The sequence below is a fragment of the Cyphomyrmex costatus genome, unplaced genomic scaffold (assembly GCF_001594065.2).
Source record: "Cyphomyrmex costatus isolate MS0001 unplaced genomic scaffold, Ccosl1.0 scaffold8, whole genome shotgun sequence".
Lineage (NCBI taxonomy): Eukaryota > Metazoa > Arthropoda > Insecta > Hymenoptera > Formicidae > Cyphomyrmex > Cyphomyrmex costatus.
The window spans coordinates 1,074,730-1,101,112 of record NW_017280375.1 but is presented as its reverse complement, the minus strand read 5'-3'; the positions used below and the strand labels follow the sequence as shown (position 1 = coordinate 1,101,112).

Here is a 26,383-nt window from a genome sequence, read left to right as displayed (position 1 = left end):
AAAAATAAAGAATTATATATATATATATAGATATAATATATATTTATAGAATTTTAGATAGATAACAATATAAATTTTTAGTCGATTATAAAAATGAAGAATGAGCTGTATCAATTGATTTAAAAAAAGTATATAACTGTTCTTGAAAAAAATATACACAATATTAACTATTTTTTTTTAAAGCAATCATAAAATTTTATTGTGTGACGAATTCGATTTTTGTTTTTTTTCAGGGCCAAATTTGAAAGTTGTGTCGACAATGTCAGCCGGATACGATCATTTAGACGTTCCAGAAATTAAAAAGAGAAAAATCAAAGTTGGGCACACACCGATGGTACTATCCGCTGCAGTGGCAGAAATTGCGGTGCTCTTAATGTTATCCACAGCGAGACGCGCCCATGAAGGTCGCATGAAACTAGAAGAGTAATTGTTTTTTATCTTACTTTAAATTATAATTTAATCTATTTTTCTCTACTATCCTATATTTATAAGACAGCACTTCTTTTTTTTCTTCACATGAGTGCTCCATATGGAAAAGCTTTTCAAGTTTTTTTTATACGTACAAATTATGTATGTATATATCTATGTATACAGAGTGAGGCATCTAAAACAGGCCACCTTAATAATTCACGAATTATTCAGGTAGCCTGTTTTATAATAGATGCCTCATCGTGTGTGCATATGTGTGTATATTGTATATATGTATTATAGAAAAAAATTAAAATATAGTCCAAATAGTCTATAAATAAGATAATAGAAAGAAAATCGTGTTCCTTAATTGCTTGTAAAGATTAGATAGAAATTGATGTAATCAGTATAATCAAAGAGTATTTTTTTTATTAAATGAATCATCAAATCCCTTTCTAACACGTTTGATAAATATTTTTCCATTTTATTTTATATTATTTTATTTATACCGAATTGATATACATACATATTTATATAAAAGTTGATATTATAAATCTATAATTATGAATTCTAATTGAAACAGCAACAAAATTATTTAATCTATCATCGTCTTTCATCTAGTGTTTAATTAAAAATTAAATAGTAATGTAATTAAGAGGTGATACAAGATCAGGACCACAATGGCTGCTAGGACAAGATTTACGAGATTCCACAGTTGGCATCTTTGGCTTAGGAAATATTGGCCAAGCAATAGTTAAACGATTAATGGGATTCGAAGTAGGGCGTTTTATTTATACCGGACATTCGCGCAAAAAAGCAGGTACACTAGCAACTTAATAGGAAAGTAATATTTTTTTCAATTTTAATGTCTTACATAGTGTATATGTATATATGTTACATTCTAAATTTTTCTATTATAATACCTATAAAAATAATTCAGTTACAAAGCATGCGTTAATTATATATATCGAATGTCTCATTTTAATTCCCCATTTTAAATAAATAGGCTCTTGTAAATGAATATTGTTTGTACTAACTGCGCCCGATAAGTGCACTACCAGCACTGTTGTACCATTCTATCCTTGTTTTAAATCTAATGAATGATAACAATTAATTTAATAGTACGCTTTCCGAATGCAGCATAGAAAATGTGAAAGACAAAAACTGTATGATCTGAAGAAGAATAAACATAGTCAACAAAATTAAAAAGAATCAATTTTTTAAGATCGCATAAAAGTCATCACTATTTTTTAATTTTTACATAACATGTTCTTATTCTGCATATAAAAATATTAAAGTGGTTACCAGTTTACCTAAACAATAGTTTACGATACATATATTTTATTTTAGCATATTTTGACATGAGAAATATAAAATATCTCGTAAACCATTAATCTTTAATTCTAAAACTTTTATATGCAAAATAACAGAGAAAACTTTCATATTATGGAAATTTTCATATTATGGAAAAAATTCATCCAATTCTATTTGAAAAACTGTGATATCTTTGGTATATTATTAAAAAAAATTAACTTTCAAAATAATATTTTTGTCTAAAAAATATTTCAACGATAATACATCATTTATAAGATATTTGAAGTGGGCAATTGAAATGAGACGCTCTGTATATTGTTAAAAAAGTTGATTGATTATATTATTTAGATGCAGATTTCCAAGAAGCAATATTCGTTAATTAAGATAATAATAATGAATCAGAACAATTAGTAAAAATTTCCAGTAAAATTTATGGAATTATGTAAAAAGTTCTGCTATGTTTAATAATAAATAGTCCTTTAAAATAAGTAACATGATTTAGGTGATGAACTTGAGGCAACGTTTGTATCTTTGGATGAGCTTCTAAAACAGAGTGATTTTATCGTAATCTCAGCTACTCTAAATAACGAAACTCGAGGACTTTTTGATGACAATGTTTTTGATAAGATGAAGAAAACAGCAATCTTAGTGAATGTATCTCGTGGTCAAATTGTTAATACTGATTCACTTGTGAGAGCTCTTCGTAATAAGAAGATATTCGCTGCCGGTTTAGACGTTACCGAACCGGAACCGCTACCGCCGGAACATGAACTTTTAAAACTACCTAACGTCGGTTAGTAATTATTTTTATTTTCTTGTTACTTTCTTATAATATACGATATCACACTTCAGTATTCAATAAATCAACTATGCTCTAAAAATTCTATAATTTCAAAATATTCAAGGAATGTAATATTATGATTATGGACTAATAAAAAGGAGTAAAATCTCCATAGTTTTCGTTCTGAAAACGGTCTTCAATTTTTTTTGTCAGTAGAGGTACTGTTGTAGCTGAAGGTTTTCCGTGGCGCAAATATTTAAACTGCAGAAATCGAATTGTTCAATTTAGCCATATTAAAAATTAATGAAATTATGCTCGTTCGACGCGTTTCTAAAACAAACGAATCTGACAAAAGTTTAGAAATTGTCAATCTAAAAGCAAGCGCTGCGAATTTCTTTACTGCTGCGGAGTCCACAGTAAAGATTGCAGTCCACTGCAGAAATTTACTCCTTTCTATTACTTCGTAATTATGATTTATAATTTACACAGGTATAGTACACATTAATTTTCTATTATGGTAATTACAGCAATTACGCCACATGTGGGCAGCGCGACAATCAAGACTCGCAACGATATGTCAATAATTGCGGCGCAAAACATTCTCAATGGGCTTGAGGATAAGCCCTTGATTTACCCTTTATAGCAACTCACTTTTCTTATATATTGTGCATTTCTTACATTGTATTAAAAAATATTACTAGAACTGTATGATTGTTCATTCATGACGTAATAAGATCCTCTTTGATTTTTCAAATTACACAAATATATTCACTTGACAAATTCTAATATTAATTTAATTATTTATAAAATTAATTTATTTTTTAAGTTCACTGTATTTACCGATTAAGGCTCTTGACTAGTCGCTGTAGCCATATTGGATCATGATGTCAAATGAGAAATGATACGTTGACGTTTCTTGCCTGCCATTTCTAAATAGAGAATTTGATTGCTTTTTGCGAAAATTGGTTGTGACAACTAGTCAAAAACCTCGATCCTTAAGTAGTCTCTGAATAGGGTTAGAGCCGCTTTTTTTCTTTCTTTCTCCTAGATGAATTTCAATTCTAAAAGGAGTTACAGTAAAAGAGGAATTAAATGATTCAGTATTTAGTCTTTTCAGGAGGCTCCAGAACCATTGCTTCGTAACAATTGAGTAATTTTGTGTGTCTATTTAAGGGTATGCTGGAGTGACCAAATTATTGACATTACAGTCGTATAAAAATCTGTGAATTGATGAAACGGAATAAAAACTTCTTTTACAGGATTAAAGTAGATACAAAATTAGAAGAGCCCAATGCAGCACCTGTAATTTGACGTCTACTTTAATCCTATAAAAAGATTTTTCTATTCTATAATGTCAATAATTTGATCACTTCAGCATCCCTTTAAGCAATCAAATATAATATTTATATTAAGTGAGTTATCTCTAGAAATATTTCTAAAAATCTTGCTTATCAAATCCAATTATTTAATTGTTATATTGAAATGATCTTATAAAAGGTACTCTATAGAATATTTTCAAAAATGTTATAAATGCATTAATAAATTTAGATATCTTGAAGTCTTATGATCTTAAAACTTGTTATATTCTCTTCTCTCTCTCTCTCTCTCTCTCTCTAAAATCTATCAAATTTTAAAAAGTTTTAAACAATTTATTACTTACTTAATGTAATAAATTGGAACGTTACTACATATGATTTTTATAAAAAATATCAAATATTTTCTTAACAACTATTTTCTTAAATAATATTCTAACTTCGATTATAATTCTGCATTTCTCAAAAAACTTCTCTATAGTATTTCTGTTTCTAAATTATCATATAATAATCTTTTTAAAAGATCTCACTTTTCAAAACACACTTGCAATAATAGAATAAACGCAAGCAAGTAAAAACATAAAAACATATTTGATATTTTTGAAAAAAAAAATTGTTTATATAATAATTGCAATAACTTAAAAATTCATATCTGAACAGTGTTCAGCATTTATCACCCATAATGAACAACAGGTAACCATCAGGCTTCCACTACTGCATTTTTTAAACTACTTAAGATAGGATCAATCTTATTTTCCAATGACAATACATGACCGGTGTTGCAACTGTGACTAGCAATAAAACTAACAACCAATGGCAACTTATTTATCTGGATTACCTAAAAGCAAACACAGAGAATAAATTAATATTAATTTATTATTAATTATAAATATTATTAATTGTGAAAACAATTTCTAAAATCAATTAGCATCATATTATATATATTCATAATACATTAGTAATTTTAGAATTTATTTTATAATATCTTTAATATAATTCAAATAATTTAATTTAAACTTAAAAAATAATTAAAATTTTAAATGATGACTTTATTATTTAATAATGATGAAAATTTATAGTGTTAAATAAAATAATCAATATTAAAACATTTTTAGTAATGTCTAAATAATTGTTCTTTTACCTTTGTTTATTAATTATTATCTGTATATATTTATCGAAGGTTAAACCACTGAGGGGCATTGCAGTACAGATTTGGAGCATTACAGGACATTAATTAAGAAAATTGTGTATTATAATGAACGGTATGAGATTATGCATTATTAAGACATTAATAGACATTATTAGAGTATTAGCGGGCATAAAAATTGGACATTACTGAGCATTAGTAGGTATTGATGTACACAATTTTGGTCAGTGATTACCCCTCGATGTTTATACATTGTAATTTTCAAGATCTCGATCATTATTTTACTTTGAAATTACATAAAATAACAAAATTTATACATAAATTCTAATATAAATGTATATTTCATATAATTTATATATATTTACCTGATAATTACTATACATGCATATAATAGTTTTATTTTTGCCAAGCCCCAATTTACTTCCTTGATCTGTAGCCATTCCAAAAGTAGATAAAAAACTGGCTCTTGTAGCTAATTCTGGTGCCTTTTCATTAGCTACTGATATAACAGGTACTCCATCCCTGTCAGTAATTAATATGCTATGCAAACCTTCCACATCAGTTAACAGTCCATAGAGAAATTTCTTCAATTCCTAAAATAAATAATAATTTAAATAAATTATATTTTAAAGAGAGAATGATCTTAATTTCAGCAATGTATTTAAAGAATGATGTATTGCATTGACACAGCATACATCAAAATGATTAATTAAATACTAATATCGTATATATATTTACACACATCACAGAAATTAAGATAACTTAATAAAAAAACTAGCACCTGTATCAAGTGCACAATAAACTATACCACTGCCACAAGTACTCCAAAAATTTTGTAAATTTTTGAGGTAGAATGTTATTTATTATCATTAATAATAAAATATATATATGTATATATAAGTAATTTAGCAAGTAATTCAAAATATCGCCAAATATTTTTCTGAATACTAACAATATAGCAATTAAAAAATTTTTTAGAAATTTTACATACAAGTTTGCTGTTGGTCAATTTTACTGAATCACCGCGATAAGACTGAAAGAATACCGATTCATTATAGAATCAGCATAATATAAATAAAATATAAATTTATTACAGAAACTGAACAAAAGTTGCCGAATTCTTTTATTAGCTTGTAATACTAACGGTAATAAAGATTCATCTTTATCTAAATTATGTATTCCATTGAAATGTTTACAACCTGATAAATCTTTTTTTTTTAATTTTTATTAATAATTTGCTAGCAGACAATACTGACAGGCTTTATCAACAAAACATGAATATGAACACATATAAAGCTGTTGCAATATCTAACAATAAATCAATCTGTTTTCTGTTATTGTACTGCAGGTAGTCTGCTTTACTGGACGTGAACACAAACTTTTAATGATGACCTTATTGATAACCTTTTTGTATTCTTTTTGTCACAATTTTTAAAACTTTTGCAATAGCGTTGTGTGATAAAAAAAGATTTATATATTTTAATCTCTCCTAAAGCTGATTCTACAATGAATCGGTGACAAAAATCTTAATTAAATTTTATTTTAACCTAAATAATTATGATTGCATCTACAAGTTGTTAAATATATATAATGAGTCGTTCACTTGAACTAACAGGAAGGAATAAATTCGAATTTTATCAGCCTTACGAAATTGGCTAACTTCATTGATTCACCGATAAGATTTAGGATTAGCGACTACAGACTCATTGTAGAATTAGCATAAACAAAACAAAGTGTATAACCTCAAACGTAATGTATAAAGCCTTTCAAAGCAAATGTCCGAACTTACGACCGTCATTCTTTCCAAGGAACGTGCACGAATCTGTAAACGATGACCAAGCGACAGAACTAATCTCTTGAAGCGTACAATGCTAAATCTTTAAGGTTTATCGCGTCGCAAACTCCTCGTAAACATGCTCCTATCGTAAGTTGCAACAACCGTTCTAACGTCATGCATTGGCGTCAGAATGCCCAAATCCGCACACGTATTGATGTTAGCCAATCACAGAGTAACTGGTCACATGACGAATTTGGCGAGGTTTGAGGAGGTTCTCTAATCTAGGCATCTAACCTAGACTGATCTGGAATCTGGGACAGATCTCGGGATAGTGTGGTGTTGTAGTCTGCTTCTACTCCGACTGCCTCATAATTGTTTTTCTTAAACGAGAATTCTGTAAATAGCAGAAATTAATATATAAAAATGAGTTTAGCTGGCACACTCTACAATCTCGTTCTCAAACGGACGTCTACATTTACGGTAGCCGTTTTAGCCTGCGCCTTCATGTTTGAAAGAGGATTCGATATGGCCTCCGACAAGATTTTTGACTCTATTAACAAAGGAGTAAGCATTCACTTGTGTTTTCTATCGTCTTTACATTTAATTCGACATCACAGTCTTATTCGATACTCAAAAATGTCGAGTCCTGTGTTAAAGTGAGGTTATGTCACAAAAAATATTCATTGACATTTCGCTAAAAAAAACATTAAAGATACTAAAGAAACTTGTGTCATTTATTTAAAATTATGAATTAACACACGATGTAGGAAATGACACATTTTGATTTACATTTTGACGTCTGAAGGAAATATGACACTGATTGCATAACAGATCTATTTCTTTCAGAAACAATGGAAGGACATCAAGCACAAGTACGAAAATTAAATGGGATATTTTAGGAGTGATGTGTTAGCGATCTATATTTAATGGATGTATTCAATCTCTGGATATATGTAAATAAATAACAAATTACATGAATTCACACTAGCAAATTTATTCACTTTTTATATGATATATTTTTATTTTGTATGTTGTCGTGATATATAATATATATTATAAGATACAAGTCGATATACATATTTTATATTTATTTCAATTTATCATTTATATGTATCATATAGAAAGATAAACAATCATTCTACAGTTGTAACAGAAATGTCATTTTTGTCATAAACATTATTTTTATATGTAAATGGTAGTAGTCCTTTATATTTTAAGCACTTTTTAAGTACAAAACTGATTATAAATGAGTATTGAGCTTATTTTTAAATGGTGCCTCTGGAGTTATCTGCATTAGGACCCATGAAACGACCAGCAAAAAGAGTCTCACTTGTTATTAGATCAACAATGATAAATATAAATGGTCTATTTGCTATGAAAGTTGGAACAATGTTAGCCATGAGAGGTACCACTGCAAGTTCTGTAATTTAATGAGTATTAATATAGCGAGTTTTGCAAGTTGCAATACATTGAAAGAAATCATATAAATTAATTACTAATAATTACCCGTTACTGCAGCAGCAATGGTTCCTTCCTCGTCCACTTCTATCTTAGCATTTTGAATGATATTTGCTAATAGCAAATATTCATTAAATACGATTCCAGTGAAATTTGCTGCTACACTAAAAATGTCCTGTACACCCATCTAAAACAGGTAACATTTTTTGGTTTCATTTTTTGAATACATAGTGCTATTAATAATATTTATAATAATAAGAAATAGCAGCAACTATTAATATCTGCAATTAATTGTATTAATCAGAACTCTATTGTAACGTGATTATAAAAAATAAACAAAAATTGTTTAAATTTTTATTGCTTAAATTTTATTTTAAATAAATGATCAATAACCATTTAAATATCATAAACTTATGATTAGTAAAGTTTTATGTTATATGTATATTAAATATAATTAAATGTAATTGCTACTTACGTGCATTAAAGGTGAACGTAAATCTAGTTTACTTTCGATACTAAATTTCGGAATAGCAAGTATCAGTTCAGTTTCGTTGAGACTGGTGAGTAGCGTTTTTATCGGTACATACGACAGATCTTTGACTAGAATCTGAAGATATGGATCGCTTTCTTTATGGGACGGAAGGATTATCAGCATAGACGTTCTGCCATTCTGAAATATCAATTTTATGAAATGATAATTTCAAATAATTTTATTCTTAGAAATAAAAAAAATATTCTTAAAAATAAAAACTTAAATATTAAATTTCTGACATATTTACAATATTTTAATATTTATTCAAAGAGAATTAATGAAAATAAAATTCCCTCTAGAATAAATAAAGTAAATTTTACTCTTCATATTTTGTAAAATATATATTACGTAAAATTCATTAATTTTTGTATCTTTTTCTTCAAACAAAAATGATATGGAGTGAACTTCCGGAAACATTCGAACGCCCGATGATCATGAATTTTGGCAAAAATACTCTAAATAACTGCCATTAAATGGATTATCACCGACAAAGAAGTTTAATGCCAAAAATCGTAAAATTATACATCTATTCTCAATATTTTTAAAATTTAAGTATTGATCAAATCTTACCGAGTACGGGATTTCTACCACATCAGCATCAAGAGAACCTATATTGCCATATCGATATTTCGAAGAGTTCTCCATCATAAGAACATCTTGGCAGCCACTCTGAGGAACATGGAAGCACCGTATACGCGTAGCATCTTTATCGAAGGATTTCAACCATCGCCCTTTGAAGTACAAGGACGAAGTTAACAGCATCTGAGTATCGGCGCTAAGAGTGCCTGGAACAACGTGATAAAATGCAGTTAAATTAAAAGAATATCTTAGCTTCGAAGCTGAAAAAACATTCCTTTAGAAAAAATTTGTAAGCTCAAATGATTTGTTCAGAGAAATCGTATAGGAAGAGATAAGTTCAATAAAAGATATTCAGTATATATAGTATATCTATACGTATGTCAAGCATGTGCGAAACGTACTTCCGAACAATATAAGAAAATTAGTAGACCGTTATACATGTGAGAACATAATAAGAAATAGGAATTAAAGGCTCATTAATTAAAATCTTGACAACATATTATATCAAAGTTAAATTATTGGAGAAGCATCCCTTCTCTAAAGTGAACATTTATATTTATATTTATAATAAAACTTAAATTAAATACCAGGCTGAATGATCGTCTTGATATTATTTCGCGTGTTCTCACGAACCCAGGAATTGATGGTGTTGGCCGCGTGATTTGTATTCCCAAAATTCAGCTTTTGAATATTAGTTCCATAATAAGTATTTAAGGCGGTCATATAATTAGTAGATGCCGCAAGAGCCGGGTTGATCCACAAGCAAGTTGCTACATCGATTTCCGTGCCATTTTGTTGGCTCTAGAAAATAATGTAAAAATAACATGAAAAGAAAAGTCAGATAAATATTTTATGGAAAGAAAGGACGCATCGATCGGTATAATTTTCTAAGCAAATTTAGATTAATTCTGTTGTTGTGGATAAATATAAGAGTATCACTTAATTAATCTACAGTATCGAAATTACCGATTTTATGTTTAAATAAAGTTTAATAAGCATATATTTAATGTACTTTTAAAGGTATAAGAGAGCGTTCCGCTATTCTCCTGATGATATATTCTTCTTCTGGTAATCTCAGAGCTGCAAGAAGCTCGTGACGTGTTCGACCACCCGTACCTTCCACCAGACTCGTAAGGGCGATCTTCGCACTAACGGGAGACAGTATCAAATTACCCTCCACGTTCTCGTTTATTCTCTGCGGTTGTCATCATAAAATTTTCATAAATATAAGAACCATTTTTTACATACGTATATTTTAATTTAACAAAAAAATTATGTTTTATTTTAGAAGTTAAAATATAACTGTAACTGAGAGATCGAAATGTAGAAATATGAAAGAATTTAAGAGGAGCCAAAAAGTCATCTATTTTACCAATTGCAGAACATAATAATTTTCATAGAATGACATCGTATATATAATATTAGTTACTTTCACAGATTTGGAAATCCTCCAGAATTACATTATACCTATGCATTAATATACATATAATTTTTCGGTTCGAAAAAATTTAACTCGTGTCATTTTTTGCGCAACTGCAGTATATACAACAAACTTACAAAAGCATTTGAAAATCTTCGAATAGTTTTTTTCAATTTCTAAATATAACTTCTTTTTATTAAACGTCCAGAAATAAAAAGCCTTTAAAGTAAGAAATTAATTTTTCATTTAAAAAATTTGAAATGTATAATATTTTTGTTCTCTTTTTAATATCAATTCCTTTCAAATTCATTAATTTTTTCCGACAATAATGTAAAGCATGTATATCTTCCATTTTTCTCATTTGCATTTTACTAAAAATGTCTTTCTCACCTGCAGGAGATCGATGTTGAAAAAAGAATATCGATCCTCGGTACTGAGTACAGCTGGAACAACTGTTGGAAATGACATATTATAATACAATGTGTGATTTCATGACAAGATTAAAATCGTACATATGATATGCATTTTTGTAGCAATTGTTTCAAAAGCACGACATTTCTTATTTCATCTAATGATACATTTGAGTACGATTATATGTTTAATCAGATGGATATCATTCACTCTAAAAAATGTCAGTGTAAATTTAACATTCATGCGATGTCTATATAATTCTCACCATGTTGATGTAAATTAACACCAGCATAGTGTAGATTTAAAACCCATGATATTAAATTCACACTATATTGTTGGTATTATAATTTAACACCAACACAATGAGTATTATAGAGACACTGCACGATGTTAAGTTCACCCTGCTATCAGTCTCATATACACCGATTAGTTGCGCATCTAACATTCTGAGCATGGAAAATAACTTTGGAACAGCTATCGGAAAAACAAACGTAGAGTGACTTATAACGATGCCACCCCTTAAAAGAGCTGCACGTTCCCGACGATAATCTATCCGGATGCCGTTGCTTTAATCTTCCGATCACCGTTGCACCGATAAAAACGAGAATTAAGTGCTCTGCTTTCCCGTAGAGATTTCGACAATTGGCTACAGCCGCAACTGCACCGATTTTCGACATTACTCTCAGAAAAAGGATAGAGTTCTCTGTCTCTGCCGAGAGTTCTTGGCCATCGATTGCCAAAACAATACCTGCGCGCATCTCTCCATTGCACACATCGGGGAAATGCAAAATACCGCGCTACGACCTGCATTGTCTGCATCTCTACCGCGACACAATAAACATGCGCGATTTAAAGAGCCGACCGCTTTTGCGTATACACACACGCCCACACTTATACACACACTCGTACACAACATTGCTGCGCGGCTCGCGCCGATTTCTTGCCCGTATTTTTCTCTTTATTTTTTTAATACATTTACTCTATCGTTCATAATAAAGCACGTTTACATTATTCAAATTGCATCCGATTCATTATGCAATCTCTCCTCCCCGCATGAACCTCTTTTGCGAATCGATAAATACTTCCGACGAGCTATAGTCCGCGCGAAAGTCAGGTTGTTACAGACTATAATGATCGTCACGTGGTGTATCGAGAAGAATTTTTATTGTCTTTCTCTTTTGTCTCGAGCTAAAAGCGATTCAATAGGAATTCCATTTGTATCCGAATAAAATTAATAATTAACGGCAAAGTTAGTAAAGGATGATAACGCAAGGAAGGAGATTTAAGAAATGATAAACTAATCGTGAAGGACGCCAGGTGACTTTAACGAGTGTTACTTTACTTTGTGAGCGATGATGTAATATCGCAGAAAATACAGTCCGATACTTTTACGAGCGATTTTAATTTGCGATGGAACACGAAGTTTGAGATTACGATATTGAATGTTTATCCTTTACATATGAATGGAAACTCCCAGAAGAATAAAAACACGCAAAGTTAAAAAATCAACAACAACAATTCCGAAGTTGATAATGTACGAAAAATTTGTGTAAGATTCGAAAATTGTATTATATATATTTCGATAATCTCTACGTGATAAATCTTTCAATGATTACATAAATATTACTGCTTGAAACACTATAGACAATATGATAATGCTTAAGAAATGACTAATCGTAAATTCAAAGATGTATTTTAATTTTTAAAAACTTCTAAAAGATGTCTAAAATTTATCTTTTATTCTTTGTAAACGATACCTGCAAGGAGATACCAGGAGATCCACAACAGCAGTGAAGACATTCTCGCAATTTTTTATACCCGACTCAGGTACGTAACTGACTCGTCTGAATGTATTTCGCGTGGCTGTTGAGCAGATAGAGATGAATATATAATGGAAACGTGATTGTCGATGAGTGCTAATAGTAAAAGCTAGACTTCTGACAAGAAGTCATCCATCATCTTCTATCGTTATGTAAACACTACTACGCTCCAATGTACCAACAAATTGCCATCGCTTGTGCACAAGAATATAGGTATGCGAGATAAATTCACGTAACATTGCGATGATGATACAATCGGAATGAAACAAAACGAGTTGGAGAATATAAAACAAAAATAATAGAATTCTATCTCTTCTCAATCCAACTCTCTTCATGCAATTTATGCACTTTCAGATGAAAATGATATTGTGAATAAAAAATGAATAGAGCTGATGATATCTGTTGGGAGCAATAAACGAAAACCGGATACACAAAAAAAAAACTAAAGAGAGTGTAAATAAAAAATATCTAATTAAAAAAAATAAAGTGATTGATTATTTGCTACGTTATATGTTGTAATTATTCTGTCAAATGAAGCGCAATGCGCTTCACTTTGAAATTATCCGGTATTTTTGGACAGTATTCATATTCCGCTTTTATTTTAAGACCATCTTAAGTAACATCTTAACATGTTAATACACTCCTCTGATTGGTCTGATTGGCTTAAATTATGCCGATATCTTAATTAAGACGGTCTTAAATATAAGAATTGATTATATGAATACTGGTCTTTGATAAAAACTTCGACAATATAAAAAAAAGACTGCTGCAAACATTTTAGTGTCATAATATACGATAATAACATATTTTAATATGTAAAACAAAGAAGACAATAAAAAGAATAAATGAAATAAAAAATATCCGGGAAAAAGCTAGAAAGAAGATCATCAAAGTAATATTGCCTTGGAATTTCCATTCAATTATTTCCGTCCATAAGCGTCACTGAAATGTCCCACTAAAACTCGTTTACACTAACTATTATTGCGATAAAGGTATAACTCTCGTTCGAAATAAAAGCAAACAATTTATAGAGTCATAATAATTGATGATATGGACGTAGAGGAAATGAAACATGATTAGCAATTATATTATACGTTATTAGTTGTTACAGTTCACAAGTACTATATACAATCATGCGTAATGATTTACATTTAAGCAACGAAGGAAAAACCAGGGGGAAGGTAATCGATATTTGTGCCTGGAAAATTAGTAATTAATTTTATTAATAATTGATTATAATTGAATATTTTAGATTCAGTATAAATCACAAAATATAATTTCTTAAACAAAAGTAATATTATGGCTCAACAACAATAAAATTAGCAATAACAATAAGAAGAGCTATGAGCCAAAACAATTTCGTTTAATAAAACAATAGATTATTTACATACAAACGTTTCGACATCGATCGGGTCATTATCAATGTTAAATAAAAATTAAAAAGGTCGATAAACCTTGAGAATATAGTATAAACGTATAAAACCTTGCGCAGTCTTCTATTAAGATGTTGCATCACTATTATTATGAGATCCCTGATTAAATTGACGAGCATTAGTATATAGAGCTGAGAATTTATTGAAATCTCACGTGAGTGAGATCCTCAAAGCGCATTCTAAATCTGAGTTCAATTAATAAAACCGACAATGATAATTAATATAACAGAAAGCACATTGCGATCCGAATCAAGAGTGCAGTATAATTAGTTGTAATTATTTCAGAAGACTGCGTATGATCATTTTTTAATAATAATAAATGAACAAGATAAAATTTATGTAGAAATAATATAATATAATATTTTATTTAATATTGATTGTATAAATAAATAAAAAAGAAATACTTTTTCTATCTGTGCGCATAATTAATTATTTCAAAATTATAAAATTATCTAAAGCGTGTTCGAATTCAGAATAAATACATGTTTGCTAAGTTATTTGTTACATTATGTTTAATAAATTTATTTAACAAAAATAATTTGTTTCATTTCTTTGGTATATTACTTCATATTTGATAAAGTTAACGCTATCTACGCTAATTTATCCAATGCTATTTTATTCGATATTTGCTATCAAATATGGAATACAAATGAATTCATAAAGGAGGATGTTTTAAGATGTACAAATTGTAGGTATATCACATTAATTCTTTTAGCTGCAAACATTAAAAATTTGCAACGTTTACTTTAAAATTAAATTCGGAATAAATTCGAAATAAATTTGAGATCTATGCAAATATAAATTAAACTTAAGAACTGAAGATGAAAATGTATTATATATAGAATTGAATATTAAAATACATAGACAATGACAATTGTGTAATACAAAAAGACTGGTAAGAGTCAAATTAATAGAAATAATTTATCAAAAAATTCAAATAAAATAATAAAATACAATGATTTAATTATAAATTTTACTTTAATATTCGACGAATTAACAAAAATGTATTATAAACAAAAATGTTTTTTCAAGATAAGCTATACTTCACTTAATTAGCTTTTTAGTACATACGATAAAATATATATTAATTTATACATCTCAGAACTTTTTCATTTTGAAGAAAAGCTACGAATTAAAATTTCACATTCTCCTTTATGCAAATTAACATTCGCATCAGTTATGCATATTATTGTATGCAAAAAATACAATTTTTGGTATATAATAATACCTATAAGATTATAATGTACTTTCCATAACAATTTGTATAGAACACAGCGTGTTTAACATTGCAATATTAGTTTTTTTTAACGATATTGCATTCAAAAAGTATTATTGCTTTAATACTTAATAATAGAATACTTAATTAAACCAAAACCACTTGCATTAGAATTTTAATACATCTATTAAAATGCTGTCATCCATTATAATGCTAATATAGAGCAGCATGCAATGTGTTAATGGTATATGTTAATTATATTCTAACCAACATTACCTTCTCCTAAATGTAAAATACATTCTACGTATACAGGATATTTTATCTCAAATTTCGAGCTCCAAACTTTATCTTCAAGAACTATTAATACGGAAAGTATGTAGGAAAGAATCTTCTATTTTTTTTTGGAAAAAAGGTAATCTTATTTATCTTTTTTTCTTTTGTATTTTAAGATATATTATCTTACAATTTGAAGAACAATATCCTGTATATATCTTAGCGAACCATTAATGTTAGAAGAGAAAACTCAATATAGCACATATGTAGTATTTCTTAACTTTGTCTTATTTACTTAGTTAAAAAATCATTATAGCTGAGAGATTAATGCATTGATCTCGGAGTAGAATGCACCAAAATAATATTCTACCCATTACCGTTACAGCGCAAAAGACATTATTTCCTTATTCACTAAATGGTATATTACGGTAGTTTACCGGAGTTAGGTGTTACGGTGGCTGCATCCGGATTAAATCGCGATGGAAATTCCTGCTGCACTTTCCCAGTAGTCCCAGATGTATTCAAGGGATTCTGAACTTTGCCTACATAAAGAATAGTGCCGGTGGTCTCGTCCTCAATATAGAACACAAACGGATGATTAGCGTGGAATGTTCCTTCTTCTATTTTATTTCCAATCTGTATTTCTGTATTAAGAAGAAAATGTAAGACCAAAAATTATAAAAAAAAAAGTAATAAACACAAATAAAATTTTTTAATAACATTTTCTTTGTTAATTGATTAGGTAATATTAACATTAATTATTGTTTATATACGTAAGTCGTAATTTATTAAGAGGCGCATAAAGTACCTGTTGCAGCGTAAGCAGTCGTTCCATTTTCATTCATCTCTATTCCAGTCTTATGTACTACATCGGACACCCGCAAACGTCTGGAAGCCCGTCTCGTTTTTGCTATACCCGTCAGCAGCGCAGTATCGTCGAAGATATCACGGATACCCAGCTATTACAAAAATAAGCATATTACATCCATATTAATTATTTTTAATAAAAATGAGATCGCTTAAAGAAATATAAATTATGCCACGTCTCATCCGGATGAATATAAATGTAGTAGCGAAACGCTACTACATTTATATCCATTCGAGACACCATAATTATAATCGAACTTCACGGTAAGTTTGTTCAATTATTCAATTTTATATGTAGCAGAAAACGTAATTTTGACTTTTTTTTATTATAATTTTATTGCATTTATTAAGGCCTTACTAAATTTATTATATAAATAATTTTTTGTAATAAATAGCTTTATGTAAAACTCTTTTTTTAGTATAAAAATGTTTTAAAATTACTTCACGTAAAGTATTCTCCAGATGGCTCGTAAACTCAAACTTGAACTTCGGGATCCAAACATCAAGAGGCAATTCCTGCATGGACCATATATCTTTTCCCAATGTAAACGAATTAATTTCGTTGACAATATGATCCACACCTGTCATTGTATGCGGTAGTATAATGTACATAGCGAATTTTGAGCCCTGAAAAGTTTTACATTTCGTAATTTCTGCGTAAGAACGCGTTCGGGAACAATTTACTCAGGTAGTAAATTTGAAGCTGTTACGTACGTCGTATGGAATTCGCAGAATCTTTGCATCGAGTTTGGACGATTCGACATAATAAAATCGACTTACAGTGTGCATGTATGGCACGTTTACGCTCTCGTTAGTATTTATGTAAAATTTGGAAATTCGACTATTCTCGGGAGCAAAATATTTGCGACGCCAGGCTCCTTTGAAGAATAATCCATTTACAATCAGCATCACTGAGTCCTCTAGACCTTTTTCTAAAATAAGAAGTAAATAATAAATATATATCGTTTAAATTTAACAATTAAAACTTATAACGAAGTCATTTACTTTTGTCAAGGTATTATTTTGTAAGATTTCTTTTTAGACTGCTGAGGTTACATATATTTGTATTATTATACATATACGTTTGCATTATAAAATATTGAACAGAAGATTTTTTTAATTCAATTAAATATATTTTATGTTTTTTGGACTGTATTATCGAATTTGAAACATTGCATTCGATAATAAATCAATTGAAACAGTTCTAAGTAAACTTACCATCATCTATCATCTTTTCAATATGTCCATTAGTAATATTACTGACCCAAGAATTAACTTTAGTCGCGATTGCATGCGTGTCAGACAAATTGACGTTAATCACATCAGTATTATAAAATGTTTTTATCGTTGCTGCGTAACGTTGTCTGGTCAATATATTATCATCGATATAAATGCGCGAACCTAGATTTAAAGTGTACGTGGGAGACGGAGTCTGTAAATAAATGTTTCTTTATAAATTTATGAATTATATACGTAAAAATATTACAATTTAAAAAATACTTATATTGACTTGTTATTAATATATGATTTACCTGCAAAGATTTCAAAATATTATTAAATTTCTCTCGAATAGCTAGCGGACTGACTGGAAGATGCATGACTCCAGCAAGTTCGTATGCGGTTTGATCCTGAGCTCCCTCATAAAGGAGTACTAATGCTAATTTTATGGATATTGGCGACAATAATACATTTCCTTTATTTGTCTTACTCAGACTCTGAAGAAATGATAAAATTAGAGCCTCGGCATTAATAGTTTAAAATTAATAAATTTAGTTATATAAAATTAGTATTTAAAAGCAGTCTGAAACGACTCTGAAAAACTTTTACATCTGAAAGATCTTTTTTACATGTCTTACATATTTAATATTTAAAGAACACACTTAGGTGTGACGTACCTAGCCAAATTCAATTGCTTGCAATTTTCATAAAAATAAAAACATAAACAACTTCTTTTTCAATCAAAAAGTCAGACATAAAGAAACATGTCAAGTAAATGTATGTGTATCTTTAGAATAGAATATTTAGTTATAAAAACTTGATTATTCGGTAATCAGAATGTATTATAATATAATATATATGTGTGTGTATGGTGTGTATATTGTGATGTGTCGATAACCCGTGGTATGTGAGTAAGTCTTATTGAATCAATGAAACAAATGATTTTAAGATTTCCAGTAAGAATTAATACTATTAGACAATAATTAATTTTTATTTGTTAGATATGTAAGAACGTATAGGATGTAATCATTACTGCTATATAAGAAGCATATTCTATGAAAAATACCCTAAATAACATCCAATCGAATACAGAGAAATGTTCTCCCTGGTAGGGCACAAAATCTTCATCATCTTCAACTTGAGGATTTATTTGTGATGAAATGTTTGTTTGCGCAGAATTTTGTGCCACCGCGTAGATGTCTTCCTTTATAAAACCCGTCGCAATCAAAAGGCACAATAAATATTCTGTAATTAAGATTTCTTTATTTATAATTTACATCTTGTAAAGAATCTTATCGTTATAATCATTGATTATTTTGTCTATAAATTATCCGTTCAATTTGAAAACAATCATTGCTTAACGGAGAAAATGTATCCTTGAATCTTAGATATCCTTGAAGATGAAGAACTTTAAATATATGTATATATATATATATATATATCACATTAAGTGAGATATTATATATATATATATAGTATAAATATAATAATTAATTTTAAGAATATTTCTATATGCAATATCAGATACTAAAAGTATCAGTCAAATAATCAGCCAAAAATAATTAATATCATATTCAACTGCAAAAAACAAAGCAACAAATAATTTGGCTTATAATGATTTTGTGTAACAATAAATGAGCATATTTTGCTGCAGTTTTAGATCAATAATTTTTTAACGATTAAATGGATACAAATAAACGGATATAAATGAATATAAATAAAATGGATAAAAAAATTTTTACACAAATATTTATTATCTATGCAAATAATATTTTATTATTTTTTATTTTTATTGAGCTATATTATAATTATATTTATTAGTTTTATTAGTATGTGAGTATAAAATTTGATTTAATTCTTAATATTATATTACTTCCTTCTCAAATTTGTAAATACATATTATAAATTTTACATAAGATTTTACATAAGAATCGAAACAAAAAATTAAATATCTTTTAAATTAATGAAAGAATTATATTGTTAAATTTATATAGATACTCGACGTAATAATAGAACAATGTATAAAATTTGTTAAATTGAATATTTTAAAAATTGATATTAAATATCCTTAAATTTTACGCTAGATTTAAGTTTCCTTTACGTTAAATTACTTTATTATCCAGTGATGCCTTTTCATTAATTAGTTTCTTGTCAATGTTTAAAAAAATATATTTCTAAGAATTTTATACAATTGTATATATGTGTCTAATAATAAATTTCCAGTTTCAAACGTGTATTGTACGTATAATTGGTTTTGTATGATTCACTATTCCAACATACATTCCTAGATATGATTCGATAATAGTAACCGCATTAATGCTTATCCGAACGGAAACCGCACTTTTATTGGCGGTCAGCAACCTCATGTGACAAAACCTTCAACCTTTTTGTAGTCTATGAAAAAGAAAAATTTCATAAATCTGAATATTGACCTTCAAACCCATTGTACCTTTTAACTTGACACTTAGCTTCCACATTTTTCTGTAAAATTTTATCTGAGAAAATTTCATTTTTTTATGTAGATTTTTTAAATATCACATTAGAATAATTAATTGTATAACTTATTTAAAAACTTTATATTTTTTAATCGAATTGCAGAGATTTTTTAATTTTTAAATCCGACAAATTTAAAGAGTATCATTATTTCAATTAAGCAATTAGTCGAAACACTGTAATTTGAACATATATTTCTAATTAATATAGCAAAATAGATCTTTATCATGATTTTTCTGTTATCATTTAATAATTTCAGAAAAATTGAAAAAAAAAACAGATTTCTAAAATCTATTAATATAATATGTTACAAAATAATGTTACAAAAATAAGAAGATATAATATTACTTACTCAATTGGAACCACATGATCGGTAAGACACTGCGCAATCTTACATTAGAATTTAGCCTCTGATAAAACTTTACGAATTAACGTACGTGATTTTCGTGATTTTACTTTATAATGCGCCCGGTGAGCAGACCGGTTGCGATATGACTAGTGTACAGATCAAAACCGGTCAGCGTCTGACGATCCAATGGATTATAGAGCTCATCCGCGAGAAAGAGTAGTGGTAACGCGCAGTAACACGCGCGCAGAGAGACGCGCGGGGAAATTGCAACTGCAGAAAAAGGAAACGGTGGATACATGACTCAAGAGCGAACAATTCTCTACACGTGTTGAAATGTATTGATAGTATTTATTGATAACACCACCATATGCATACGTATAAATATATATATAAGTATATATATGTAATATTATCGAACTTCTGCGGAATCGTGTAAAAATGAGAAAAGGATCTCGCGAAGGAAATTTCAGGAGTTCTACAATTATACATATGTGACTAAAAATGAATATCTGCAAGATAAAAATATTTGAAAACAATAAATAATAAAAATTTAAGTAATAATGTACATAACTGTATGAATAATAATGATAATAATAATAATATTAATAAATTAAACAATTTCTGTTGTAATCATATAGGAATGAAATCGCAATTAAACTAAGAGTGCGTGACCATGTTCATATTTTGCAAACTCCTTTCAGATAATTTCAATGTATAATATATAAACATATGTAATATAATAATAATGTAAAAAAATCAAAATTTATTTACAAATATACATTTAAAAAATGCAATGACATCGTTTATAATATATTCAAAAAAGCATGTGTTAACTTGTGGGTATTTATAAGTTGTTAGTTAAACACGTGCAAAAATAATTAAAGAAAGATAATACGAGCAAATTGAGAATTAGATAAAATAAAAATATTTTTATTTTTATATATATATAAACGAAAGTAAAAAGCAAATTATAATATATGAACATTTCGACTGTGCTAAAAGTCTTCCTCAGCATACGAGTTAGTCATTAAAAGAAAGAGTTGAGACAAAATCATAAAAATGAAATATTAAACCATTAATTATAGATATTTAACTGCCTAATTATACTTCTAATTAACTTCCAGTACTATTCTTTAATGTTCTCCTGTATAGCTATAAAACAAAGGAAGGAACGCGTGACTTATGTGTGACGTTCATATTTCTACTGATAAGTGTGACTTGTGAGACTTCGAAATACCTATAATAATTTTATATCACTTGGCAAGATTGTTCGATAACATGATCGAAGAAACGTGACGATGTCAAGTGATTATGTGGGAAACAGTCTCGTTGATTTTAAAGCAAATAGAAATTCCCAATAATCAAAAATGATATCGTGCTTTTTGCGCGCGTGAAGCATGCGGGAATTACAGATGTAAAACACTCATTCGTAATTACGTCATCAAATAGGAATACAAATCGACAAGGAATGCTTTATCTTGATATATCATTTATATTGAAAATGTTCTGTGTACAAAATGTATCATTCCGTGAATGTCATCATCTGACATGTATAAAATTTCCTCGCAATATAGAAAATGAAAAATACATAGGTATAACACTATAAAAAAATTGTATAAAAAAAGGTCTTAAAAAATTATATAAAGAATTGTAAAAGATATACAAAATAATGATAAATAAATTAGATGTGAAAAATATATAGTAAAAGAATAATAATGAAACTTTGATTTAGAAAATACAAATGGTTTTAAAAAGTTTTCACGTTACATTCTTTTTTATTCAATCCCTAACTTTATTGCTTACTATAGTAGTCTAGCGCTTTGAAGACCGTCGAGCTGACCTCATCCAAGTAATTTGACGTCGCGTATGAACGCCTTAAACGTCTTGCCTGCGCAAATAATCAAATTATTAAGTCTATATAGCTAACTATTTAAGGGAGCTTTCCAATAAGGGACACAAGCGACACAAAGTGTTCAACACAGTATGCTTTTTCTAACGACATGATACAAATTTATATAGTTAAAAAGGATGCTTTCCAGCAACATAATCAGGCGACACTGTATAACATAGTGTATGTTTTCGTGCTCTTCAACTGTAACATATATAAGTCGATGCTCTGTGTTCAACTGTGTCATTTTCACTTCAAGATACCAAAGTTTTACACACACACATTTCGTTATTTTTCTAGAACTAATACTTCTATAAGAGTTTCAAGATTTCTCATTCAACAATTAATATTTTGTATATCAAAATCTTTTCCTTTATTTCGCTATGATGGTAAAGTAAAAACACTAAGCAATGCTTCAACTACAAGTCGACACTGTACCACATAGTATAACTGTATTCCGTTGTTGAATTTAAGCGTATCAAATATATGGCTATTAACTATTTAGAAAAAATAAAATATTTCAGTGTGCTGTAGCAGCCCTTTTAAACAACAAATAACATTATACAGTACTCCTGTGTCTGACACTGTGTTTAATTGCGTCTTCTAGCTGACCTAGCTAGAAAACTTAAATATGAAAAAATTTATATTTTTAATAATGCTTTATGGAATGTGATATACATACATCTTTAAGGAAAATCATGCTAAAATTTTTTTAATAAATATCATGCTAAATAAATATCAATATTATTTTTAAAAAAATCAAAACTTTCTCTAAAAGATAAACGTTTTTCTTAATTTATAAAAATTAAGTTCTTTTTATTAAGATCTATCCGCTATGATAATTATTCAAATTTTACTGAAAACGTTTCGAGATCTATTTGAAAAGAAAATATAAATAAGTATACATTCTATTTTACCTTATTATTTTTCCAAAAGTTGTTTTCTCCAAAGATGTTGTCGCAGATCGACCATTGCAAACAAATGTAGTTTAATAAGGATGTGCCGAGAAGGAGTACCATCAATACTTGCAACGCATAGATGGCATAAGTCCTGGCACGCTGAAGAAAAGATTTACTGTCGGAAGTATCAACCAAACTAGTATTGTTGGTAGCCGGCGATATGGTAGTAGTCTGAGGCACATTCGTTACCGGGGCGGTAGATTGCTTCATTTGATTCACGTTGCTCGAATAGTCCGGGTAAGTAGGATAAGAATAAGGAGTATTATTATAATTTGTGTTCGGTACCGGTGGTGTCGGTTGTACCTGTCTGACCTGCCTATACGACATAGTGTTTCGCACATATGTAAGAGCAAGTAAACAAATGATCATCGCAGGAAATTCCATCTTTTCTCACTTTCCGTAGAACTAGAAAAATTTAGAAAAAGCATTTCAAAATCTACTTGGAAAGAAGAAATAAATAAACAAATGCTTAACTCAATAACCGATTAGTTATTATTTGACGTTAATTGAATTATAATTTTATTGCACAATTTTTTAATTATTTAATTTATTTCTATTTAATTATTAATTTGGTTTCATGGAATTCCGTACTTACCAGATACTGCTCTTCCAACGATCTCAATTACGCTCGGCAAGAATTTGAGACTGCAATAAGAGAACACACACTTGTGTTCACTTCTTATATAGTTTTCATTTGTACAAACCTCTTCCGTACAAATGGGAGGAACTTATAAAAGCATTCCAAAAATCGTACGTACTCTAGGATAGTGTGGGATTCAGTTTGAACGAATTGGCTTAGGAATCCGTCCAGATTGTCTGCCCACTAAAAATCCGCCCTCATCAACTTTCTTCAGACCTTTTTAAGGGAGAGACTTGAAACGCCGTGTAAGTATAAGGCGCATAACTTCAGGGACCTCCCCGATCAGATTCTTGCGGGGGTTTTCTCTCTGTATAGAGTTCCTTTCAGGAGGCTCCTTTTCCTCCTTTAGCTCGGGTCTGTAGATACACTAGACCCAAATGGATCAGTCATTCCTGCGATATTCTCATTTTTATCTGGTCAAATGTATAACTTTACTGATATGTCTTCAGTCCATTTGCTCTAATGGATTCATTTTCATATCTAAAAGAAATCTTTGCGCATTCTATACCTGTGGCTTATCGATATTTTATCTGACTGTCCTGTGTCATTGGTATCTATTCAATGATCGATGTTTCCGCAGATAAATATGGAATGTGCATTAGACGCATTATTATATGCAGCAGCGATATGAATAAAGTAAATTGATATTTTTAATAAATTTCATACTGTAATGTTTTGCAATTATTTTATGTAAAATTTATCGTTAAAAATAATAACACTGTTCAACATCATTTTTCAATACTGATATGAATATAGTTATTTTCATGATATATACCTCCGCCTACTGAACACGAAATCGCTATATTTAAATTGTCTATCGGATTACATCACAATTTTGAGAAAAATTACGTTAACTCAGGTAAAAGTATTAACATTTTAACTTTAAAATTACAATTTAATTTTTAGCTTCAAAATATTTTAAATTAAAAAGTCCTAAGAAAAATATTTATAAACTTATATGATGAAATTTTGCATAATAATCTTCAATGTATAATATGTGTATTTACAAAAATAAACGTAAAAATATATATTTTTTATAAAATATTGATAAATGTTTACACATAATTAATTTTAAAATAATAAATATTCCAAAACAATAGTGAATCTTAGCGGTTTATACTTACAAGGTTAAATTTTTAGAAAAAAATTGTTTAACACAAATGAAAAAAGTATTTTAAAATATTATGTTTAAAACATTTAAATGTGACATTTAAGTGATTGCTAATTAGCAATATAATATTTGTACATATAAAAGGATTAAATTGATTCATATATGTATGCAAATATAAAAATTTACGACTATTTCTAAATTATAATATAACAATTTTGCAACATGGCAAAATTTTAAGTAATTAAACGATTTTAAAAATAATTATAAAAATGTATATCTTAAATATACAATAATTTACAATTAGATATGTCAATCACCTGCAGCCTTTCGCTAATTTATTTATACCTTAAATATTTTCAAAAATATTAAAAATATAAAAAATAAGAAGTAATGAGAGCTAATGAACTAGTGAATCATTATCCTTTATTATTATTATTATATATACTAGTTGTATAAGGTATCTGTCTCAGGTATATGTCCTTTAATATTTAGTGTTCATGAATCATCATATGAAACATCAATTCCGTACAAATACTTAAGAAATGTTAGATGTGGATACTGGACAGCTGCTTGGGATAAGTGACCGTGGAAACACTATAAAATTTATTCCCACGAATACATCTTTTTTATTATAATTTTGTCGTATATATTTTGGAATGAGATGTTAATCAATAATATTTATTTTAATAATAAAACTGGATTAATTATAACTATTTCAATTAATAAGATAGAAATGTTTTTTTTTCGATATTATTTATGCAATTAATATCATTTGTCTTATCTTTTGATATTGCATTGCAATTACTATACAAGCATATGTCAATATATATGTATAAATATAATAAATTAAATTAATATTTGTGACATTTTTTTCGGATTATACGCATGCACAAAATATATAATCATTTATACATTTTAATGTCTGAAGAGGGCTCAATCCGAGAAACGAAACTGTAACGTTTTTTATTTTTATATT

The 26,383-nt window shown here is 28.6% G+C and overlaps 4 protein-coding genes across 4 annotated transcripts in view; 2 read left to right on the top strand and 2 right to left on the bottom strand.

Annotated features, from left to right (window-relative positions):
• LOC108781266 (glyoxylate reductase/hydroxypyruvate reductase) overlaps nt 1-3,870 on the top strand; it is a 5,614-nt gene extending 1,744 nt beyond the window's left edge. The window contains exons 5-8 of the mRNA XM_018549188.1: nt 234-423; nt 1,065-1,228; nt 2,225-2,515; nt 3,031-3,870. Coding sequence (XP_018404690.1) covers nt 234-423; nt 1,065-1,228; nt 2,225-2,515; nt 3,031-3,146 — 761 coding nt within the window. The 3' untranslated portion in view covers nt 3,147-3,870. The remainder of the gene's footprint in view (nt 1-233; nt 424-1,064; nt 1,229-2,224; nt 2,516-3,030) is intronic.
• Nucleotides 3,871-4,491: 621 nt separating this feature from the next.
• Nucleotides 4,492-6,849, bottom strand: Lamtor3 (Late endosomal/lysosomal adaptor, MAPK and MTOR activator 3). Its single transcript, XM_018549282.1, has 3 exons — nt 6,753-6,849; nt 5,329-5,556; nt 4,492-4,654 (listed from the first exon to the last, which is right to left on the bottom strand). The coding sequence occupies exons 1-3, from the start codon at nt 6,759-6,761 to the stop codon at nt 4,517-4,519; spliced, it is 375 nt and encodes a 124-aa protein (XP_018404784.1). The 5' UTR covers nt 6,762-6,849; the 3' UTR covers nt 4,492-4,516.
• A 155-nt stretch (nt 6,850-7,004) lies between these two features.
• ox (ubiquinol-cytochrome C reductase complex subunit oxen) lies at nt 7,005-7,718 on the top strand. Its single transcript, XM_018549274.1, has 2 exons — nt 7,005-7,304; nt 7,587-7,718. Exons 1-2 carry the CDS (start codon nt 7,164-7,166, stop codon nt 7,623-7,625), a joined length of 180 nt encoding a protein of 59 aa, XP_018404776.1. The 5' UTR covers nt 7,005-7,163; the 3' UTR covers nt 7,626-7,718.
• Nucleotides 7,719-7,866: 148 nt separating this feature from the next.
• LOC108781242 (uncharacterized) lies at nt 7,867-21,013 on the bottom strand. The gene is given in 16 exon segments (XM_018549160.1): nt 7,867-8,160; nt 8,247-8,385; nt 8,674-8,868; nt 9,301-9,515; nt 9,897-10,110; nt 10,322-10,504; nt 11,120-11,181; nt 16,320-16,526; nt 16,691-16,841; nt 17,191-17,376; nt 17,464-17,681; nt 17,968-18,181; nt 18,282-18,464; nt 19,034-19,212; nt 20,813-20,870; nt 20,942-21,013. Coding segments are annotated over 16 exon segments (2,631 nt in total). The 3' UTR covers nt 7,867-8,005.
• Between the last annotated feature and the right edge of the window lie 5,370 nt (nt 21,014-26,383).